This window comes from Dermacentor andersoni, chromosome 7 (assembly GCF_023375885.2).
Source record: "Dermacentor andersoni chromosome 7, qqDerAnde1_hic_scaffold, whole genome shotgun sequence".
NCBI lineage: Eukaryota > Metazoa > Arthropoda > Arachnida > Ixodida > Ixodidae > Dermacentor > Dermacentor andersoni.
In genome coordinates this window covers 121,399,165-121,419,912 of record NC_092820.1, presented here as the reverse complement: position 1 = coordinate 121,419,912, position 20,748 = coordinate 121,399,165, and the positions used below count along the sequence as shown (strand labels likewise).

Below are 20,748 nucleotides of genomic sequence, written 5' to 3'. Positions count from 1 at the left end.
GTTGTTTGGATTGCGTCGGCTATCGCAGCCGCTCCGACCTTGGTCGCTCTTTAGCACGGAGAAAGGATAGCGTAGGAGACACCCCGGCCCATGGAGGCGCACTGTTGTTGGCACGTGGCTGTTGGAGACAAACAAGGCGAGCCAAGAAGCTTCTCCTCCGTAGTACCTAAGCAAAGACATTCAAGGAGCGCGGATGGCTGAAGACGCCGCCGGCGCCCAAGGACTCCTGACCATAATTCACCGGCCCGCACTCACTCACCAAATTTTCTCAGCTCGTTGACCTTTGAGCAGGGAACGGCACGTATACGAGACGACGTAAAACAAACTGGTTGAATACATCGCTACGGGCGAGTGAACTTCGAGCAACAGACCAGCAACTACAAAAGTTATTTCTTATCTACAAAAGCGCGCTGCCTGGCGCTTTAGCTCGGCGTAGCGAACGTTGTAAGCTTGTTTCCTGCTCGCTGTGCTAGCGCTATGCCGTACTGTTGCGCATATAACTGCAGCAAGAAACCTGAAGATGGTTATGCAATATTTGTGATACCACAAGGAAAGCGTGACGGCTTGCGCAGGAAGCAGTGGCTGCATAACATTGGCCGAAATTATTTTGTTCTGACAAAGAACAATGTTGTTTGCGAGGTGAGGCGTCTTTCTTATTGCTCGTATCAAAGCGTCCCCTAATGCTGCATTCTTTTATTTCTTCCGGCCTGCTCACCAGCATTTTTGCTGCGGCAATTTGCACGTTGCATAAAAATTGGGTTGTCCTCAGTATGCTTAATATTCTGGTGGAACTCCATCACCTCGCACGTCGCGAATTCTGAGCGATGATACAGGCTCTCGATCGCACTTTTCGTTATTGTTAGGATACGTTGCCTGTTTTACTGAAAATCAAAATAGCGGCTGGTAGAGGAGCTATTAGTCGTGTGCGTGTGCAGTGTGCGTCAGTCACAATGAAATGAATGCAGGCCCCGAAAAAAATTGCGGCAAGTATACCTGTGGTATTGCAGCTAGGTGATGAGCGCTTGCGTTTATTTTAACTTTAAGGTCGAAAGCCTTTAGATCTCCGTTTCAAGGTCGCGTTGTGAACAGAAAATATCACGCGACCCAGGAAGACCAGAAACGACCCAAAGCATGTCCGGCCGTGTAGAAGAGATTAATGATTAGCCAAGTTATTTATGATTCATTAGTGATCGGATTAATGTGGATTATGGGAGGATTAAGGTTGATTAGGGTGTTAAGGTGCATGCACACGGATTAAGGGGATTAAGGTGGATGAAAGAGGATTAAGTTCGATTAGGGTGGATTACGGTGAACTAGGGTTGATGAAGGAGGAATAAGACCAATACGGGTGTATTAAGGAGGATTAAGGTGGATGAAGGTTGATGGAGGTGGATCAATTACAGGAGGCTTTACAAGGCTTTCGCATTCGCGTCTCTTAAGCGATACCTAACTTCCCCTTGGATTTTTGGAATCTGGGGCCGTATTCTGTAGCGGTTCCTTTGGGAACCGGTTCCTTTGGGCTGTTGCCATTGGTCGGCGTTTCGTTGTCGTCATCCCTGGTGGGCGGGACGACAAATTTTGATGACGTCACACAGGTTGCCAATCTTCTGGAAAGGAACCGGTTCCCTGCTAGGAGAGGAACCGCGGAGAAGTGGTTCTCTCGAGGGTCGCGCGCGGGGGCGAGCATGATGTCGAGGGTTGCTAGGGCAACCGTGGCTGCCGGCTAATCTCGCGCCAGCTGACGAGCCGGCACCTAGACGAGACGAGACAGAGACGGCAATGGCGGCTCCTTTGGTCGTGTTGCTGGCGAGTGCCGAAAGACAACGACGCGACGAGAGGCAACGACGCGACGCGTTCGGCATGGCCGAAGAAGAGTTTCGAACGCATTTTAGGCTCTCCAAAGACATAGTGTGACGTCTTTGCGATGAGCTGGAAGGACATCTCGGACCTCAAAGATTTCGTGGTGTCGACACTACGATGAAGGTGCTGTGCGCGCTGCGGTTTTTTGCCACCGGGAGCTTTCAACAGTGCGTCGGGAATGAAGAAGCGATTGCACTGTCGCAGCCTTCGGTCAGCCGGATCATTACAGCCGTCGCCAAGGCCATTACGGTTGTGGGCAAAGAAAAAGGATGGGTTAGATTCCCATCCACGGCGCAACAGAAAGCCGCCGTCAAGGAAGGCTTTCTTAGCCGTGGAAAAATTCCATGAGTTCTAGGATGTGTGGACGGGAGTCTGATAGCCATCGTTCGCCCTAAGAAGCTCGGCCCCGGCGAAACGGAATCGTACTGGAGCCGTAAAGGGTATTACGCCCTCAACTGCATGGTCGTGAGTATTGTTCATTGACAAATATTTTCGATATGTGATTGCGCGAGTGCACGTTGTAAAAAACTTCGTTTCGTTATTTTCCTATTCGAGAAAGTAGCGTTTGTGTTGTATGTGTAATGACAACTTCGATCTTGGCAATAGAACCCGGCCGCACTTTTTCAGTGCTCTCTAATCACAGTTGAATAGCCTTTTCGATGCTACAATGTAAACACATTACGCGCGACTTAAACCGGAATAGACGCCGTAGCAGTGAAGGGAGTCTTCGTCTGCGAGCGATCCTAACAGAAGACGAGCCCTTGTGATTCTTATTCGACGTAAAACTAAAGCATTGTGGCCAACAGACTGTAAACGTGAAAAGGAGCATCCCATCAATGAAAATGGTGTGAGGGAGAATGAGAATGTGTGGACACCCATTTGCTCTAGCTGTTGCTACGGCACATGCTGCCACTTCCGCGTTCTTTCGCTTGTAATAGGCACTTTGTCTGGAAAAACAAGAAAAAAACACAGGTGGCACTCTCTAGCAGAATCTTGTACAATATGGACGGAAGAAACCAAAGGAATTATTTTGCACATTGTGTTGTGACCGCACGCCATACATGAGCACATGTACACATGCCAACATTGCATTTGTAGGTTAAGATGACATTGTTATCATGCTGATGATTAGTTCAACTGCCTACTGCGTATGTTGATATCTCCTTTTCTGTAATTGTGTTGGCTGACTGAACAGTAACTGATTGGCAAGTAGTGTTGTAAGCAAAAGTTTGTGCCAGATATTTGTTGCAGTGGCATTGACACCTTCTCTTTGCTTTCCCTTACGAGGTGTGTGATGCAAAGCTGAATATCCTGGCAATTGACCCACGGTTTCCGGGATCGTGCCACGATTATTTCGTTTGGAGGCATTCTGCATTTCGCCGCCGCCTCACTCGTGGCCTGTTACTTCATGGAGAAGTCTTGCTTGGTAAGTGCACCTAAAGTAGCAGTGCTTCTTCCACATGTAAAACATACACAGTCAAATAGTTTTGCATCCTAGCAAGCTTTAAGAAAGCGTGATTTGCTAGAAATGTGTTGTGAATGCAGCAGTACCTAATGAATCTACAGCGACTATCGAGAGAAACATGTCTCTCTTAGAAGGCAGATATTTTTACCAGCATGTATACAACAGCTGAAATGTTATTCTGTTTATTTACTTATTAATTTCAATACACTGAATGCCACGTGGAGCGTTACAGGCAGGGGTGTAATTCTACAGAACACGTCGAAATGGCAGTTTTCAAGTATGATGGAAAAGGGTTGGTGACAATGGACTCGGGTAGCTGGTTCCTGGTCACTGTCCTTGGAACGAAGGAATAAGCGTGTGCGTGAAACTTTCGGCATCGACGTTAGTGATCGGTGTAGTATATATTGTAGAATAGTGCAAGTTGCGCTATTTTTCTTTGTGTCACAATGTCTGCAATTTTTTTTGTTGCAGCGACATGTGGTGCTGGAGTGATTAGAAAGGATCAAACAGGTAGCTCGAGTTCGGGTACCTTCACGAGAAGAGGTACGAAAGGTAGAGTAAGGATCCCAGATACTGGCAGCATATTCGAGAGTAGACCTTAGAAGTGTTTTATAAAATAACACTTCTGAAGAGAGAAGAGCTAATTAGTTTTAGTGGAGGATGTACATTTAGGGAGAAGCAAATGGGATGAGCGGAGCAGAAAACCACGAGTATGAAATAAATATTACATGTCCAACTTAACCCGAGAATGAGATTTGCAGCCGAGACAACAGGTGAAATTGGGCTTTTCTTTAAAATGAGTCGAACTTTCTTTACAACTTTCTGGGAAGGTCAATGTTCGATAGATATTGCAACAATAAATCCAAGACCCGCTGCTGTTGTAAAAGGGCCCTGGCGTAGACTGTGTTCTTGCATTGTGCCTTAATGTATCCACGTTCGTTCACTGACGTGCAACACTTTACAGGGGACTCTGGGTACCCGCTAGAGCCATGGATCATGACGCCTGTGCCTGGTCACCCAAATCGCCTCACGGCAGAGGGGCGCTATAATGAGGCACACACATCAATGCGAAATGCCGTTGAGCGGTGCATAGGAGTCGTCAGGAGCCGCTTCCGATGCCTGCAGAGGTATCGGGTGCTCCACTACTCGCCTCAGAAAGCAGCCACTATTGTTGCAGCTTGTGCAGCACTGCATAACCTCTGCCTTGCAGCAGGCGTGCCTCTGCCAGACGACCCAGGTGATGACGGTGCACATGACGACAGCGCACAGGAGCCAGCCCAGGCACAAGTGCCGCTTCAAGTACAGGTGCCACCGCAGGCGCACCCTGTACAGCCTTCTCGAGCTTTGTTTCAAAGAGGCCGTGCGGTGCGTGAATCCATAGTTGGTGGGTTTCGGCTGCCCAGAAATTTTCGCATTGCCTACCTGCAAAGTGTGCGCCGGCGCATTCGCTGGCAAATGAGGCGGAGACATGTGCTGGTGTAACATGTTTTATTTTTATTTTCATGAAAGTAAATAGGCCGTGCACTTCAACATAACACATTGCGTGTGCTCACATGTGGCTAATCATAGTATGCTGCATACTGCAGTAGTGAAAAGCACATGATTTGTCTATGTTGAGCATGACAGATACACATGCAGTGACAAATAACCATGTGCCATTATGTTACTCCTTTGCTTTGTTCACTGTGCTTTTGAATATTGTCTCGCCAGGGAATTTTCTTTAAATAAAGGTTATTTCCAAGGTGAATGGCAACCAATCTTGCATTGTTGAATATTGCTTTGCAATGCCTATTTTACTGTGCAGTATGCATTGTTCCAAAGCTGAAGATGTCTGTTCATGTGTGACACGCAAGAGCAGCATGAGTTACACAGCAACTGAAATGTCGTCAGCAATCTGTATAGCACATATTGAAACGTATAGCAACAAACGAGACATGTCAAGCACTTATTGGAGCAGGATTTCTTTAAATAGCAGACACTCAAGCTTACTACTGCTTTGTTTAAACTCAAGAGTTGCTTCAACATTGCATTTCTTGCACACATGATTTCACATAATGCTCGTAATTGCTGCTTAACAAGGTGCAACAATATAAACAATTCTTTATTTATTCATTTTATTCATTGGGTACCTGCTTCGCCATTCAGGCATTACAGCAGGGAGGGTACAACTCATATAAATGAACACTCAGAATTACACTCATAAAGCATGGAAGAAATCATCATTTGAACAAATACAGACAGTGTCAGGTGGTAGAGTATTCCAGTCTCTTATAGTACGAACATAGAAAGAGTAGCGGAAAGCGTCGCTTTTAACCCTCTATTGCATGGCGTCCCATATTTGGCACATACCGGTTACCATTCTTTTTCGCGTGTGTGAGATTCCCAGTTGAGAATGTGATACCGTCAGAGTAAATCTCGTAGTTATGCGCACTTATTATGGGCAAGTGCTGCCATCTCTTGAGTGATACGCAAAACAGAGGTGAAGTAGATTTTGGGATGCGACGTGAAACTCGGAGGGGGCAAACACGAGCAATTGGTTTTTTTTTTCTCTGAAAAGTTCGACCGCAGAAACGTAGAAAAATTTTGGCATATTTTTTGGCCTCGCCAATTCAAGGCAGTTACTAGTTTTCTCAATTTTGCCTGCAACTACAGCAGAGAAACCGAAATCGGTGTGTGCCATATTTGGCACAATATGAAGTTGAAATACAAAATATGGTAACGTGCTGCCATCTGTTCAATAGCCCGAAGCTGCAGGTCACTCTATCACAAGATGTAATTTTGACGATCGGTACGGTTAGGGTGAATTGTCTACCAAACAGCCGCCTGAAAAGTGAAAAGGAACTGAAATGTAAAGGAAGTGGTGCTTCAGAGGCACTCACAAGCGCGATAGATGATGTAGAGTTATCGTGTGTGCGTTGATACGACAACCGCGCCGTGACATTTCTGTCGAGCTTTGTTGGGAGAGATCCAGTCCAAAAGACTCAGCGCTGGTTTACCTCCGCCAAGGTGTTTCGCGAAATTGATTGCCCCAGCGTAGTAAAGGTCCATAACAGGCACATGGGTGGTGTCGACCTGCTGGACTCTCTGTTTGAACTTTACTGCATACATATCAGATGTCGAAGAAATGGCACTTTCGAATTTTTACGCCTATGCTAGACTTATCGGTACTAACAGCATGGGTATTGTACAGGAGGGTGCAGGAGCAGCTTAGGAGGAGACAAGTACTACCGCTGGCTCAATTAAAAGCAGAAATTGCAGAATGCCTTACCTCGCATAACAAGTGCCTACCCAACTAGCGACCAGGAAGGACTTCTAGTCAGGACATCGAATTCCATGTTCAAGTCAAAAAAAGCACAGGGACCAGCGGCCGCAATGCCACCCAAAGACGACCGATCTGACCAAGTCAGCCACTGGCCAGAATTTGACGAGAAGAAACAAAGATTTAAGCGGCCACCTTGCACAAACAAGTCGTTGGTAAGATAGAGGAAGTGAAACATTCATCTGTGCCTGAACGCAGCAAACAACTGTTTCATTTCATTCCCCACATCACATTAAAAGGCCACCGTCCGTGAAGCTTTGTTTTCCGCCCATGGCAGCAAGAGCCCTCAGCCATCTTCATGGTGTGCGATATTTGGCACAAAGCTTTACCTTTATTATTACAGTCATGTTTGTTTATTCAATCAATAATGAAAGCTGAAAAAATGACTTTCATAATTCATGCAATAGAGGGTCAAAAGGAATCTCACATATCTTTAATTTGTGATCTCGCCTTTTAGAAACATATGTGGGCGGCTAAAAATAGAATTACCTGGCTATCCCCGTATTAGAGTGGTATATGTTATGAAGAAATTTTAATCTGAGATTTCGGCGACGGTGTTCAAGAAGATGCCAATTTAATGCTTTTTTGCTTTCTGTCATGCTAAGCATCCTGTCATAATTGCCAAGGACAAACCGAACTGCCCTGTTCTGCACTTTTTCTAGTTTATCTACAAGTTCTGTAGCATATGGATCCCAGCAAACACACGCATACTCCAGTGTACTGCGCACATGTGTGAAATACAGTTGCTCCCTAAGTTTCTGTGGCAAGCTACTAAAGTTACGTTTCAAAAAATCTAATGCTCCGACAGCCTTGTTCCTAACATGAGTAACGTGTTTGTTCCACCTTAGATCAGCAGAAAAAAATACATCTAAGTATTTATATTCTGACACTTGTTCAAGAGTAGCATTATTTATAGTGTTACGATTGCTGTCGTATGAGCTCTTCCCGGTAAAGGTGACGTGGACACTCTTTTTCTCGTTCAGTGACATTTTCCATTTTTCACACCATATGGCAATCAAATCCAAATCGTGTTGTAGTGCTTGTTGGTCAGATTCGCTATTGATGACCCTATATACTATACAGTCATCTGCAAACATTGTAAATATTTATTTATTTATTTACATGTTCCTTACAGGCCTTCGAGAAGGTATAGTGTAAATGGGGAAATACGGTAACATATTAGTATGGAATCGGGAAAGAAATAAACATCAGCATAATGAAAGGAGTACGCACAGAACATGGAAAATTATTACATTAGCAAATACAATATGTAGAGCAATAACAATAAATGGTAAACAACAACATAATAGCATAATAACATTGTAAACGTTTTTGCATGTTATACAGTAGTAAGTATTGTAAAAAAATTGGGACCACTGAAATTCTTTAACTTGTAGAAAAAATGCAAGAAAATTACAAAAGACATGACGTGTTTAGACGGTTGAAACGGCATATTGATCGTTTAGCAGATTGCGAAATGCAGTGTTTATATTGGCATGCAATGGTATCTGGTAGTGCGTTCCATAAACGGACCGCACGGGGCAAAGTTGAAAAATTAAAAGTGTGTGTGTTGCCATAAATCGCGACAGCGCGTCGACTTGGCGTTGACCTATTGAAACCCATGCGCTGATGTTCACCTCTTCGTCGGGCTCGAAGAACGGCGGGCAGACTCCGATGGCGCTCGCCCTTCCAACTAGGGAGAGGACGCGCCCTCGCGGTCCGGGCAGGCTGCCTCCTCCGGTTCCTCTGTGATTAACACGTTTGTTAGAATATGGTGCGCAAAAGCTCCGTCAACGAGTGTGCTTACCTGCTTTCGGCGTGCAAGGCGGCTGCATCACGGCGGGCGTTATACACATCTTTCTTCCACACGCCGCGCCATTGGGCTGCAATTTTCACTGCCGGGCCCTCAGCATTCAGCAAGGCAGTCACTGGCTGCCAGAGCTCCTCCTTGCGCGCCGCCGTCAGCTGTTGACCCAGCACACACGACGCCTTCGCAAGGTAGGGGTGCTCTTCAACAAATGACACGAGTATATCGTGCGGCCTCGCTCAAACATGAGGACCCAGTTTCGGATTCGGCGCGCAAACTGGCAAGTCCAAAACGTAAACAAAGCGAGGCAACTTGTTTGCATAACGTATGGCACACCACCTAGCGACTAAATAAGAAAACAACACAAATAAAATTACAACTCCCAGTAGCGGTCTGCGCCGCAAGCTCACATTTATAACTGAAAATATATTTGCAAGTGTTCTATACAAACCAATGTTTTTTTATCAAACCAGCAACATCCTTCAATTGCTATACCGTCCCCTAAGTACAAACAAAAATGATGACGTGATCTTCCGGCAGACCGCCGCTCGTTGATTGGTTCCCCTCACGCCGCCCCGTTCCACTCTTTCTCCGAGTGACGTAATCCAGACGTAACAGCCAAAGGGAACCGGTTCCCAAAGGAACCGCTACAGAATACGGCCCCTGCTTTGAACTGCAGTTTTACGCACGCATGAGAGGGCGACGATTATTATTTAGTTTTCTCACGCATACAGGCAATATGCAGCGGGTGTTCATATGATCGCGCACGCTAATTGCTGTTGATATCGATATCTAGGCGGAGGCCGGGAATCTTCGCTTTAATAGCGAATGTTTTAAAGGGACACTAAAGTGAAAAATGATTTCTTCTGCATCCGTAAATTACCGTTCCACAAAACCAAAAACACCACTCTTACAACGATAAGACGTTTGGTAAGGCAGAAAAAGCGCAAGAACACGGAGGAAGGAAACTAAGGAGAGGCCCTGACGTCACTCTTTGTGAAGCAAAAGTGAAGCCGGAATTTGGCGTTGCTCATGGTGATGCTCCGCCTTTTGGGCCACCCTCCTCTCTTGTTTACATCTTTCGCGAAACCACGCCGCGCTGCGCGTGGTGTCGCGCGCTCGCGCAACATCTGGCAGAGCACGGTGCAGGTAACACAGCGCAACAAGACACGGTGACTAACGCAAACCCGCCCACTCAGCGCCTTTGCCACGGCCCGAAACCTACCAGAGTAACACGTGTGAGCGCTCAAAACCATAACAACGCCGCCATTGTGGCCCAAAAGGCGTGGCCATACAACAAAAATAAATAAAAAAGCAGCAAAAAAATGAGAACCTACTACGTCATTTCCACCACACTTTTCTCCTAGCGCGCGGAGGGGGTAGGGCCTCTCCTTAGTTTCCTTCCTCCGTGCGCAAGAACGAAATACGGGTGGCGACGCCTACATGAGTTCCCGCACCTGGGGGCTGTGACGTCAAAGATTTTGATGGCATCTTCTAGGGCCTACTAATTATATATAGCGGTACAGATTGACTACATTGTGTTCGAAAGGAACCAAATATTAAACATGTCAAGTTTCGGGAACCTTTATTCAGCGAACGCGGCCCAAATGTGAAAACATTCTTTGGGATCCCTGACGTCACGCTGACGTACCGGCGCTGGGGTTGCGGCGCGAAATTCAAATACTGATACTTGGACCTTCATTTTCTCATCTAATAATCAAACAATCTTTTTGAAATGACTGCCTGCAGGGTTCTCAAACAATGCTCCATTAGACTAAACTGATTTATTGTTTTGCTTTAGTGTCCCTTTAAGAAGTTTGCAGGGGCAACATGGCCACAATTAGTACATGACTGGGGTAGTTGGAAAAGTATGGGAGAGGCCTTTGCCCTGCAGTGGGCGTAACCAGGCTGGTGATGAAGTGAACCTGAAAATAAAATTGCGTACAGGGGATTCGACCCACGAACTATGGGTTGCGACACTAGCACGTTAACCCATTCAGCCACTGTCGGTCGATGGTGCGTGCGCTCTTTTACGGGGTTTTATACGAAGAAGTTCAGACGCGGCATATGCATGTCTTCGATGCTGCGTCCACTTCCTCTTCGATAAGGGTCCCACCAAAAACAGCATCACATGATTTCCGATGTGAACATATCGCGTTCCACTTTAAAGGGAACTTTAAACGTCTTCAATCGTTGTGCTAGCTGTGATATACCCACCCACATTAATACTCACGTGTACTCATGCTCACTAACTCGCCTTCGATCGTACTCATGTCTACTAACACTCACGAGCACTTACTCAAATTCATACCGTCATTCACTCATATTCAGAGTCACCTCGATCAAACTCACAAGCACTCACATTCACACTCAATAACTCAAGTTGACGCTCACCTCCACTCACCCGCGTTCACACCCACCTGCACTCATACTCACGTTCACGCTCACCTCCACTCACAAACACCACGTTCACACTCACTCACAAGCACTCACGTTCACACTCATCTGCCCTCGCACTCACAGGCACTCACTCACGTTCACACTTCCATGCACTCACAGTACTCAGTCACGTTCGCACTCGCTCGCACTCACCTCCATTCAGAATCACTCGCACTCACTCACACTCACTGACACTCACTCGGAATCACTCGCACTCACTCACACTCACTGACACTCACTCGGACTCACCTTTGCTCACACTCACTGGTAGTGTGAGCGGAGGCGAGTCCGAGTGAGTGTCAGTGAGTGTGAGTGAGTGAGAGTGTCACTCGCACTCATTTCCGCTCACACTCACTGGCACTCACTCACACTCACGTGCCTCCTCTCACTCTCACTCGCATTCACGCCTTTGAAATGAGTGCAAGTGAGTGTGAGTGAGAGCACTCATGAGTGAGTGCGCCGACATATGCTCCTGACTGCCGCCTAAAGGGGGAAGAAGACTGAAGAGGATCTCCCATCCCCCCCAGATTTTCTCTCTTGCACCCGCTCGTACTTGCGCCTGCGCCCAAACGTCGGGCGATTCCTCAAATGACTGTCTCGTGACCGTACCTATCCTATTGTTTTTTACTCCACGGTAGAAGGCAGACCGCGCGAAATCTCGGCGTACACGTTGGCTCTTCGCGTGTTGTGGGGCATTTTCACAGCTAAGGGGAAGGAGCAGTGCCCATATCCGCCACACGCACACAAGCGCGTGTGCACACGTACGAGCTTTGTGCATGAGTCATTAGCTCCAGTCCGGAGCGCGTATTTACAATTGCTAGTAGGTACAGTGTGGCGTGCAGAAGACGAAGATAATGATGAATAACCGGGCAAAGGAACACGAGTTCAGGATCGCCAGTCAGCCTCTAATGTCTGTAAATGAGTATGTTTACCTAGGTCAGTTAATCACAGGGAACCCCGATCATGAGTCGGAAATTCATAGAATAAAAATGGGTTGGATCGCATATGGCAAACATTGTCATCTCCTGACAGGAAGCTTACCGTTATCATTGAAAAGGAAGATTTATAATCAGTGCATTTTACCGGTGCTGACATGTGGGGCAGAGGCTGGAGACTGACAAAGAAGCTTGAGAACAAGTTAAGGATCACACAAAAAGCGAATGAAGAATGCTAGGCATAACCTAGAGAGACAGAAAGAGAGCAGTTTGGATCAGAGCAAATGGGTATAGCCGATATCCTAATTGACATTAAGAGAAAACAATAATGCTGTATGGGCAGTTCATGTAATGCACAGGTTAGATAACCGTTGGACCATTATGTGGTTCAACAGTTATCTGTAGGCCTAATATTAGGCCTACAGAATGGGTACCAAGAGAATTAAGGGAAGCGCAGTGGTAGGCAGAAGACTGGGTGGTGCGTTGAAACTATGAAATTCGCGGGTGCTAGTTGGAATCGGTTGGCGCAGGAGAGGGGTAATTGGAGATCGCAGAGAGAGGCCTTCGTCCTGCAGTGCATAGACATAAAATAGGCTGATGATGATGATGACAGCGGGGCGTGGCACTTGCAGAGACGCCGGACGTTTGCGCACATGCGCGAGTAAGAGTGGGTGCGAGAGAGGAAATGTGGGGACTTTTGCTCCTTGAATCTACGGCCCTACTAGCACTACGGAGGAGTTTCTTAGCACGTGTTGTATGCGTTTGTCCCATGCCGGTAGGAGTCACGGGGTGCGGTAGTGCTGAACTTAGCGTCGCAAGTTGGCGGCTGGACGTAATTATATTTATTCAATTGTGTTTTTTACTAATTGAAACAACGTGTCATTATTTTGCATTATTGGCGGTGCCTCCAGGACACCAAAGCTATGGAGCCCGGACTGGTCAGTGGGTTGGGGCTCGCCGTGGCCTGCATGTACCAGGGGCCGGTGCCTAAGATCGGCTGTCCGCTATCGCAGACAGCCAATCTTTACGCGAACACCCCCTGGCATGCTTCGGCCTCCGCGGCCCCAATCCATGAGTTACCCTGCTTCCAGCTTTGATTCCCCCGCTACCCCTTGGGTGCCTCAGAGATCCTGTGCCGGCAGCTTTACTATAACCTCAGGTGCTCTCCTGAGGCCTCCGTTTGCCGGTTACACGTGCCCTCCTGGAGCAGTGCTTGTAAAAAATCCAATCTATCGTGGCGACGAAAAAAAGTGACACACGACTTATACAACATCAGTAAGAATCTTGCCCCTTCAGACACAGTGATCACCAAATGGGGCGTCCGTGCAAACTGCCTCACCGCGCAGGCAGCCAGCAGCGGAGCGTAAACAAACTCGACTGCACTCCGCAATGCCGGCATACCAGACGCGCTAAGAAACCTCCTCCGTAGTGCCTAGGCAGAGTAACATATTCCTCCATGCAAAACATAGAGTTTCTAACAATGATTGTAAGAAACTATGATGAAAAGGCCCCCAGATTTTCTCTCTCGCACCCGCTATTACTCACGCCTGCACAGAAACGTTGAGCGCTGCGATAAATGCCACGCCCCGCTGTACCTGCTAGCAATTATAAACATGCGCCCAGAGCCGTCGCAGCACCGGCCACGCTCAGATTAGACATATGGCCACTGCTTCACCCACCTCCATGCCCTGTGCCTCTGTACGTCGAGTCTCTTCACACCTCCGCGGTACGATGAAGAGAGTTTGGAAGAGAAACATGGGAAGCGTTGCAGGCGAGCGCAAAGCACTGTGTGCTATGCGGGCATTGCTATTCGAACACCGTGGTTCTAGCCTTCACTGCCACAGGGTCTATAGCGATGTCTGACCCTTCTCAAAAAGGTGGGGAGGGTCAAGCGTCACCATAACGTGGTGGCGCTGGCGACGTCGTGAGAATACGCGAGAAGCCTCTTAATCTTACCCCCTTTCGCCCCCTCCCAAGTCACTCAGCCGTGCCCCCACATGGGAGGCAGAACCCAGTGACTCTTCTCCTTCCATCAAAATCGCTATATATGGCGTGTCCCACATAACTTGACCCAAGAATTATAAAATGAAAGGCGTGTCAAAAGCGAATTGAACGAAACGCATACGATTGTCAATAGCCTATACCTAGTAACTCAGACAATCTTTTGTTTTCCCCGTAACTCAATAATTATGTATGTTTAATTACCCAAATTTTTAATTATTGGCTGAGGAGCCCAAGTACGAGACACAGATTTGTAGAGCACCTTCAGAAATCGCTGATGGAGTTGTTTCCAGTACAATACGTCTCACGTAGTCCTTTTTTTTCGGGTTGTAACGTACACATGCTGCTTAAACTGAGTGTTTGCGCTGTTGCTTTGTTCGGATGCGGCACTGCCATTCAGCACAACTGAGAGGAAATGTCGATGTCACCACCTGCTTTGTCAATGCAATTGCTGTCACCATAGAAAATTGTGGGTGTACGGACCAAAAACAATGAATGCTTCACGCCCTATCACGTACAACAATGAAATGCACAGACGAAAGCAAGTACCAACACCAGCAGGCAAAACTGCTTTGAAACTGGCTCACAAAATGATAAGGCGCTGACGGCGCTGGCCCAATGCCCTCGGTGTGGCGATTTCGGTCTCAATGTATTGTGAAATGAAAATGCGCAACGAGCTGCGCTCAAATTTCGCTTTAGGGAGTGTAGTAATCATCGGCCATTTTTTTTATGTCCCTATTACTGTCCTCTTGTAAAACCACCGGGTAACCACCTTGCATAAAAAAAAACCACTGCTTCTTTTGCTAGTCCTTACCGGGCAACCACCTTGCATAAAAAAAATAACCACTGCTTCTTTTGCAAGTCTTTGTTTGCATTCCCCCTCATGTAATACTCCATTTTTTTGTAGCTTGTTAGGCTTGTAAATAAACAAACATGCCAACACATTAGGACGATTAATTTTTTTTTTATTTGAATAACAATTGATATTTCACTTTAGCCTTTGATTAATTGCTTTCAGTGCAGTGTTTTCCATAGATAGCATAATTGAAATTTTTGCCAGGCACTTTAAAAAGTTTGGAACACAGTTATCTACTTTTGTAGGACCCTATATTTTAATGTTGAAGAGGTGGAATGAAGTTAGAAATACGTGTATACAGTTTGAGAAAGAATAATCTGTAACTGTAAATACTAGAATTGGCACTAGTGGCCCTTGAAAATATAAAGAATATTTTACATTATGGCTCTTCAAGCAGAATTAAACGACACATGGCACTAGTGAATCAATGTTACAGTTAAACAAGAAATAAGAAAAATGGCAAAAATGAAAGGTGAAGTCCAACTAAAATATGCAATATGCACAGGGGAAAAGAAAATTACTGGTTTAGGATTTCAAGCCACACGCTCTATTCTACAGAGCGACAGAACATCAATTGGCTGGGATGTTTGGGTGAAACCGACATTTTATTTGAATGGCCACACAACCAGCATGCGAGAATAGATGCTCGTAAGCTATAGATTTGCTGGGATGGATGCAAACTCCATTGTTATGTCAAATACAGGCTCCAAACCGGTGTGGAGAATGCTGTGCCACCTCTTTAGTGGACTGGGAGTGACAAGATGATCGAGGACAGTTTCTATAGCATTGCCTTGAATTGCGAGGACATTTCCAAGCCTCCGGCTTTAGGCGGCATGTGCGGTGTGGAGGAAGATAGGGGAAGCGCCCGGCTCGACATCACTCTGTACTCGCAAAAACGGTCTACAGTCGCTCTACCACAGCCGCATGGCCGCTGCTCATGCTCTGCCATTCTAGTAAGAGTTCAAAATGCTTGTGCCACTCCTGTCAAACCCTAGAAAATGATTAATCAAACATGTCTAATTGATCAAGTCGACTAAATGAAAGGTGGACATCGATGAAGATTAATCACTTAGTGGGATACTTTTTAACGGTTAATCCTTCGTCGATACCACCACCCCTGTAACACGCTAGCATTCACAACAGCTTTCTATGCAGCGCATCTCGGACAAGGAATATACAACAGCTTTATTGATTGAAGGTTTCAACATTTCTTTAATCGTTATTGTGGACATTTGTGCGACTGCCACGTTTAACATGACTGCAGCACACCGCAATAACTACAACACATACTTGAACAGGAACAGTTTGCAATGCTTGCACCAAACACAGATACATTTTCTTCGCTCTTCATCATTTACTTGAAATGTCTCTGACCATGGCTGCTTTAGAATAAAGCACATGGTATATACTTAGATGTTCCGAGCGATGGCAGAAAATGGGAAAGAACCATTCAGGAACCACGACCGTCTTCTTGGCGACAAAGAGCATAGCTTCAGCCATTTTGGGGCAATAGTGAGGCTACAGTGAAAGACCTCAAAAAAATTTATTGCTACCTAGATAAAGGATGTGAACGACGTGCAACACATAACATTCCACGCAAATGGCAAATCAACAACAAAAAATAGGTGAGTTGTCTGAAAGACAATAACAGAGCTTAAATAACAGCAGTAGCAAAGGAAGAAAGAAAATGGGTAAATTGCATTAAAAACAAGTTGGACATCACGAGCTTGCAGGAGTGATAAAAAGCAGTCTTCTCTAGAAACACAATGACAGACAACTAGGATCACATATGGGCAGTATGCAGTACGCTTTCAAGATGGCAGAGACCATAACTTGGCACCCGTCATCCACTGAGGAATTGCAGTTCGTAGGGAAACTGATGCGAGCAGGTCTCTTTCCACAAGACTGGTGTTCCGAGGCTATAGGCGATTGCCCGCAAATCGAAAACATTTGCTGCTGCTTGCGTCTTAAGATGTGAAAGCTGTCTGTGTCCATCACAGCCTGTGCCAGTGTAAGACACACTGGGATTGTTCTGTAGTTCAAAGCCAGTCATCAAAGAACTTTCGATGGCACAGCTTTACAAGTTGTCCATTTGTAATAATTTTTCGAAATGCAGAAAGGATGGTGAAAAACCCAGAAAGAATACTGAGCTTACGTAATTTTATCAACGTAGTAAGTACGGTTTTTCTCTACATTAAACTCTCCACAATGTGCTACTACTGGCCACCCCGCTGCAAGACGTGAGCAATGTGACCATTCAATTGCGATGCAACTATCGCAAACATAATGTGGCTGCCAGATTGCAATGTAAGCACATTGTGCAAGAAAGAAAAAAATCGAAGCGTACCAGAATATCCCAAGTAGTCCCACATCTTTGACAGGTTGCCCACTTCCTAAGTTTACTTTCCCCTTTTCCATGCTTTTTCAAGAGCCACACGTGCAATCCTATGCAATCAAAAGCAGTGACTGGTGCCTACAAGAACCAGTCACTAAGTTGCCAGTTCAAAGCTCCTGCAAACACAGCTTCAAGGAAGCCAAGAACGTTCCAATTCTCTTGAAATACTTTTTACTTGTCTCGGCATCTCATACAATGACTTTTGATCGCGTGCCAAACGAAGCATTATAGGATGTTTATGGCAAATTTTTACGACACTTCCATTATTGGTTGTGGCCGGTATATCTCGGTGCTCAAAAGAAGGGATTTTTTCAGCCCTTAAGGTACCGAGAACTTCCCTTTCTTGGAGGACGACTTGTGTTCTGGGGGCATGGTTGATGACTCGAAATATTAGAGTAGGTGGCACTGGGCATACTTCATTGAGACCAATAGCTCTCTCAACTCGCAAGTCATTCTTGTGTGTTTGAAGTTGTGTTCTGTATCTTGCCTGCCCCAACCAGTAAGCATTAAGAAATAGTCTAGACCACCGCACTCTTCTTGCTCCAGACCGACTGAAGATTGTGATGATAGCCTGCACAAAGGAGCTGAACTATGCTATATACTAAATACAATAAAGCTTACGATCACAGATTCTCTAATCAGGCAAATGACACTAGTCCCACTGCACACTAAAGCAGTGCCTCACTTATGGTCTACAGGACTGGACTGTTCTGGCTTCAGAGAACACTCTGCCAACAGCATTGCTTGACTACCTAGCCAGAAGCCCTTTTTAGGGCCACACACTATAATGTCAAGAGCTATGGGCTGTTTGTAGGATGCCAATGCTAGAGCATCATTTCTGAACATTTTAAGGGGACTGAAAATTATTCAAGAGAACAACTAATGCGACATAGCGGAACTTCAGCGAAATCAACCTTTCTCCCATAATCCTTAAGTACGGCCACATTGCAGCACTTGAAGCCGAATAAATGGTTACAGATGACACAGCGCTCCCATGTACGCAGTTTCACTTTCACGAACGACTTCTAATTAAGCCATAGATTTAAACCTTTAGATTTGCATCAGCAAATCCTTTCACTTACAGCATTGAGTAAGTTTTAAATTTCCAGACCTGTCACATCCCACAAGACTTTCACATTGTACGCAACCTTCTCAAAAAGCACCTTAGCAATTTATGACACCAACACACGCTAGTGATCAACAGACAAGGGATCAACAGACAAGGGTTTGCTCTGGAGCAAACAATTCATCAAGGGACTTGCTTGTCCTTATCAAGGCCACCCGCTGATGAAATAAATGTTGGTTCCAGAGACAGTAATTGTTTGTCCTCTGTTGATCACTTCAAGTCTCTAGCTTCCGGTGAAACTCTGTCTTGTTCAAACAATGCTAGGAATACAGCAACAAAAATAAAGTTTTTCAGTGGTGGCTACTGCTTTATGAGGCCAGCATTTTGTATTTCATTTTTTTTTTTCAGTTATACTACGGAACAGAGCCTCAAGGCCTAGGGACTAAAAACCATGGTGGTTAGATGGTAAGTTCAGCATGGACATCGGTGGGTTGCTGGTTGGTAGAAGAAGCAGCAGCTCGTGCTTGCGGTTGACTGGCAATAGGGCCTCCTTTGTCGAAGTCCCACGTGTGGCCACCGTCTTTTTTAATTCTTCTCCTCATCGCCCTTGGACTCGTGTGGTGGGGGCAGCTTCTCCCAGGAGGGCTCGACGCCCCAGATCTCGCGGGCGTACTCGCAGATGGTGCGGTCGCTCGAGAACTTGCCCGACGAGGCGATGTTGAGCAGCGCCATCTTGGTCCACTCCTCCTGGTTCGTGTACATGGCCGAGACCTGCTCCTGGCACTTCATGTACGACTCGAAGTCGGCCAGCAAGAAGAACCTGATGCATGCACACAGGCACAAAGATGGAGAGAGCGAGAGAAAACAAAGTTGCAGCGCGAGCAAGAATCTATGATGTCTGTGCCGATGCACCGTGACATCGCTACAAACAGTAACTGGTGAACTCTGTTCCCTTTAATGAATGAAGGTGTGTGCAAAACCAGGAAGTGCATCAATGAGGCAGAAAAAGGACAAACATCTGCTTCAAAATGTTACATACGGTTAGCGACACTGCAAAGCAAGTTCAAATTGCAAATACTGTCAAACTTTGAGATAACGAACACGAATATGACAAATTATAAAGTTTAAGGTTTGACAGAAGCCCATCTGATCGAGATGGAACATGATTAAAGGGAGACGAAGCCCGGGGCACTATGCCAATCAAAGTAAATGTAAAAGAAAAAGACGCTTCAGCTCCCACGCGGGAGCCCTGCTCACAGGTAAAAGAAAGAAATGTGTTCGAGCAGTTCACTTAAATAGGCTGGAACACGTGATGCAGGCACTGCACGTACACTGATGGCAGATTGCCATTGCTCCTGTTCAGAGTGTTTCAGAGTGCAGAGTTTCACCGTAAGAAATTATAACTTATAGTGAAGTGACAAAAGTTTTTCGTCAATATTAGCGTGCAACAAACATACAGTTGACGCTTGTTACAACGGACTGTGGTAATCCAGCAAAAGAAGGTCTGTTATATCCAAGGCCCGTTCTATGCAAAATTAGGCTTGTGATAAGGTATATAATGGTGGAACTTCGCATGTAACGCCACCTAATCTATAGGCGATTGCAATATGATAAAGACATCAAAACAAAAACAAATAACTGTAGATAAATGGGTTTACGTAGTAACTGTCTTCTTCTCTGCCGTTTTCCAGATGCTGGTTGCTCACAGGTGCCAGTTTCACTGACACTGGAGCCCATATACATGCATATAACTGCAAAGTTAATGGCCGGCACAACAGTGGGGAGCCGGTCAGCCAGCACTGCCGTGCCGGCCGTTCGGCCTGATCACATTGCCGCCGCCACTGACACAAGCATTGGCTACAGTTTGTTTTTCACACGAACAGTGGCCGGTATGGAATAAACTGATGTCTTAATTTTATTTTTCGTGATCAGCACCAACACTGTCAGATCTGTGGCACAAATAAGAGCTGCTTTATGAGACAAGTTACGCTCTGAGCCCGCGTCTAGCCGTCTCTGCACAGCACGTGACACGGCCTGATCGTATTACGTGCCTCGCAGTCTGAACACAACAAATAGCAGCCTATTTTCTTTTTTTTTTCTTTTTTTGTGTGACTGATGTGATGAGAAATAAAGCATTCTCAGAACAATGCATTCGATGATCATCGAAAGTTGTTTTTGAAGCACCGTCGCTTCGAAGCTGGTTAGGCCTAGCGGCACCCTTGGCACTGGGCAGGCAGTGGTAGGTGGCAATAGGCCGCTGAAGCGGTTAACACGAAGACTCCTCATCAGTGGGCCATTGCATGGCACGCTTTTACGGGAAGCTTGCTGCTACTCTACTCATTGCTTAAGAGAAAGTGCATTTTTGGAAATGGCACTCAATGTTGCACGCATGCATTGCCGCAGCAAAGTATGTTATATTTACATCATCTAGACAATGTACACCCAGAAATGTCTCTTGTAGCCAATAGTCCATTACAGCAGAGTTCGTTTAGAGCAGAATATGTCGCATTGATAATATATGCAGACAAAACTAAGTGAGAAGATTGGTCTGTTATATCTGAAAGTATGTTGTATGGAGATCTTTCGTAACAGCCATGAACAGTAG

General features: G+C 45.9%; 2 protein-coding genes and 1 long non-coding RNA gene across 3 annotated transcripts in view; 2 read left to right on the top strand and 1 right to left on the bottom strand.

Annotated features, from left to right (window-relative positions):
- Window positions 1-535: 535 nt before the first annotated feature.
- On the top strand, window positions 536-20,294 carry LOC140219498 (uncharacterized). Its single transcript, XR_011895812.1, has 2 exons — window positions 536-639; window positions 19,835-20,294. It is a non-coding gene; the product is annotated as an uncharacterized lncRNA (long non-coding RNA).
- LOC140219497 (putative nuclease HARBI1) lies at window positions 1,469-5,078 on the top strand. The gene is made up of 3 exons (XM_072289307.1): window positions 1,469-2,325; window positions 3,148-3,286; window positions 4,290-5,078. The coding sequence occupies exons 1-3, from the start codon at window positions 2,320-2,322 to the stop codon at window positions 4,805-4,807; spliced, it is 663 nt and encodes a 220-aa protein (XP_072145408.1). The 5' UTR covers window positions 1,469-2,319; the 3' UTR covers window positions 4,808-5,078.
- The window catches only part of LOC140219496 (glycogen phosphorylase-like), a 52,750-nt gene continuing 47,850 nt past the window's right edge, over window positions 15,849-20,748 (bottom strand). Inside the window, exon 17 of the mRNA XM_072289304.1 lies at window positions 15,849-18,963. Within this exon, the coding sequence (XP_072145405.1) occupies window positions 18,729-18,963 (235 nt within the window). The 3' untranslated portion in view covers window positions 15,849-18,728. The remainder of the gene's footprint in view (window positions 18,964-20,748) is intronic.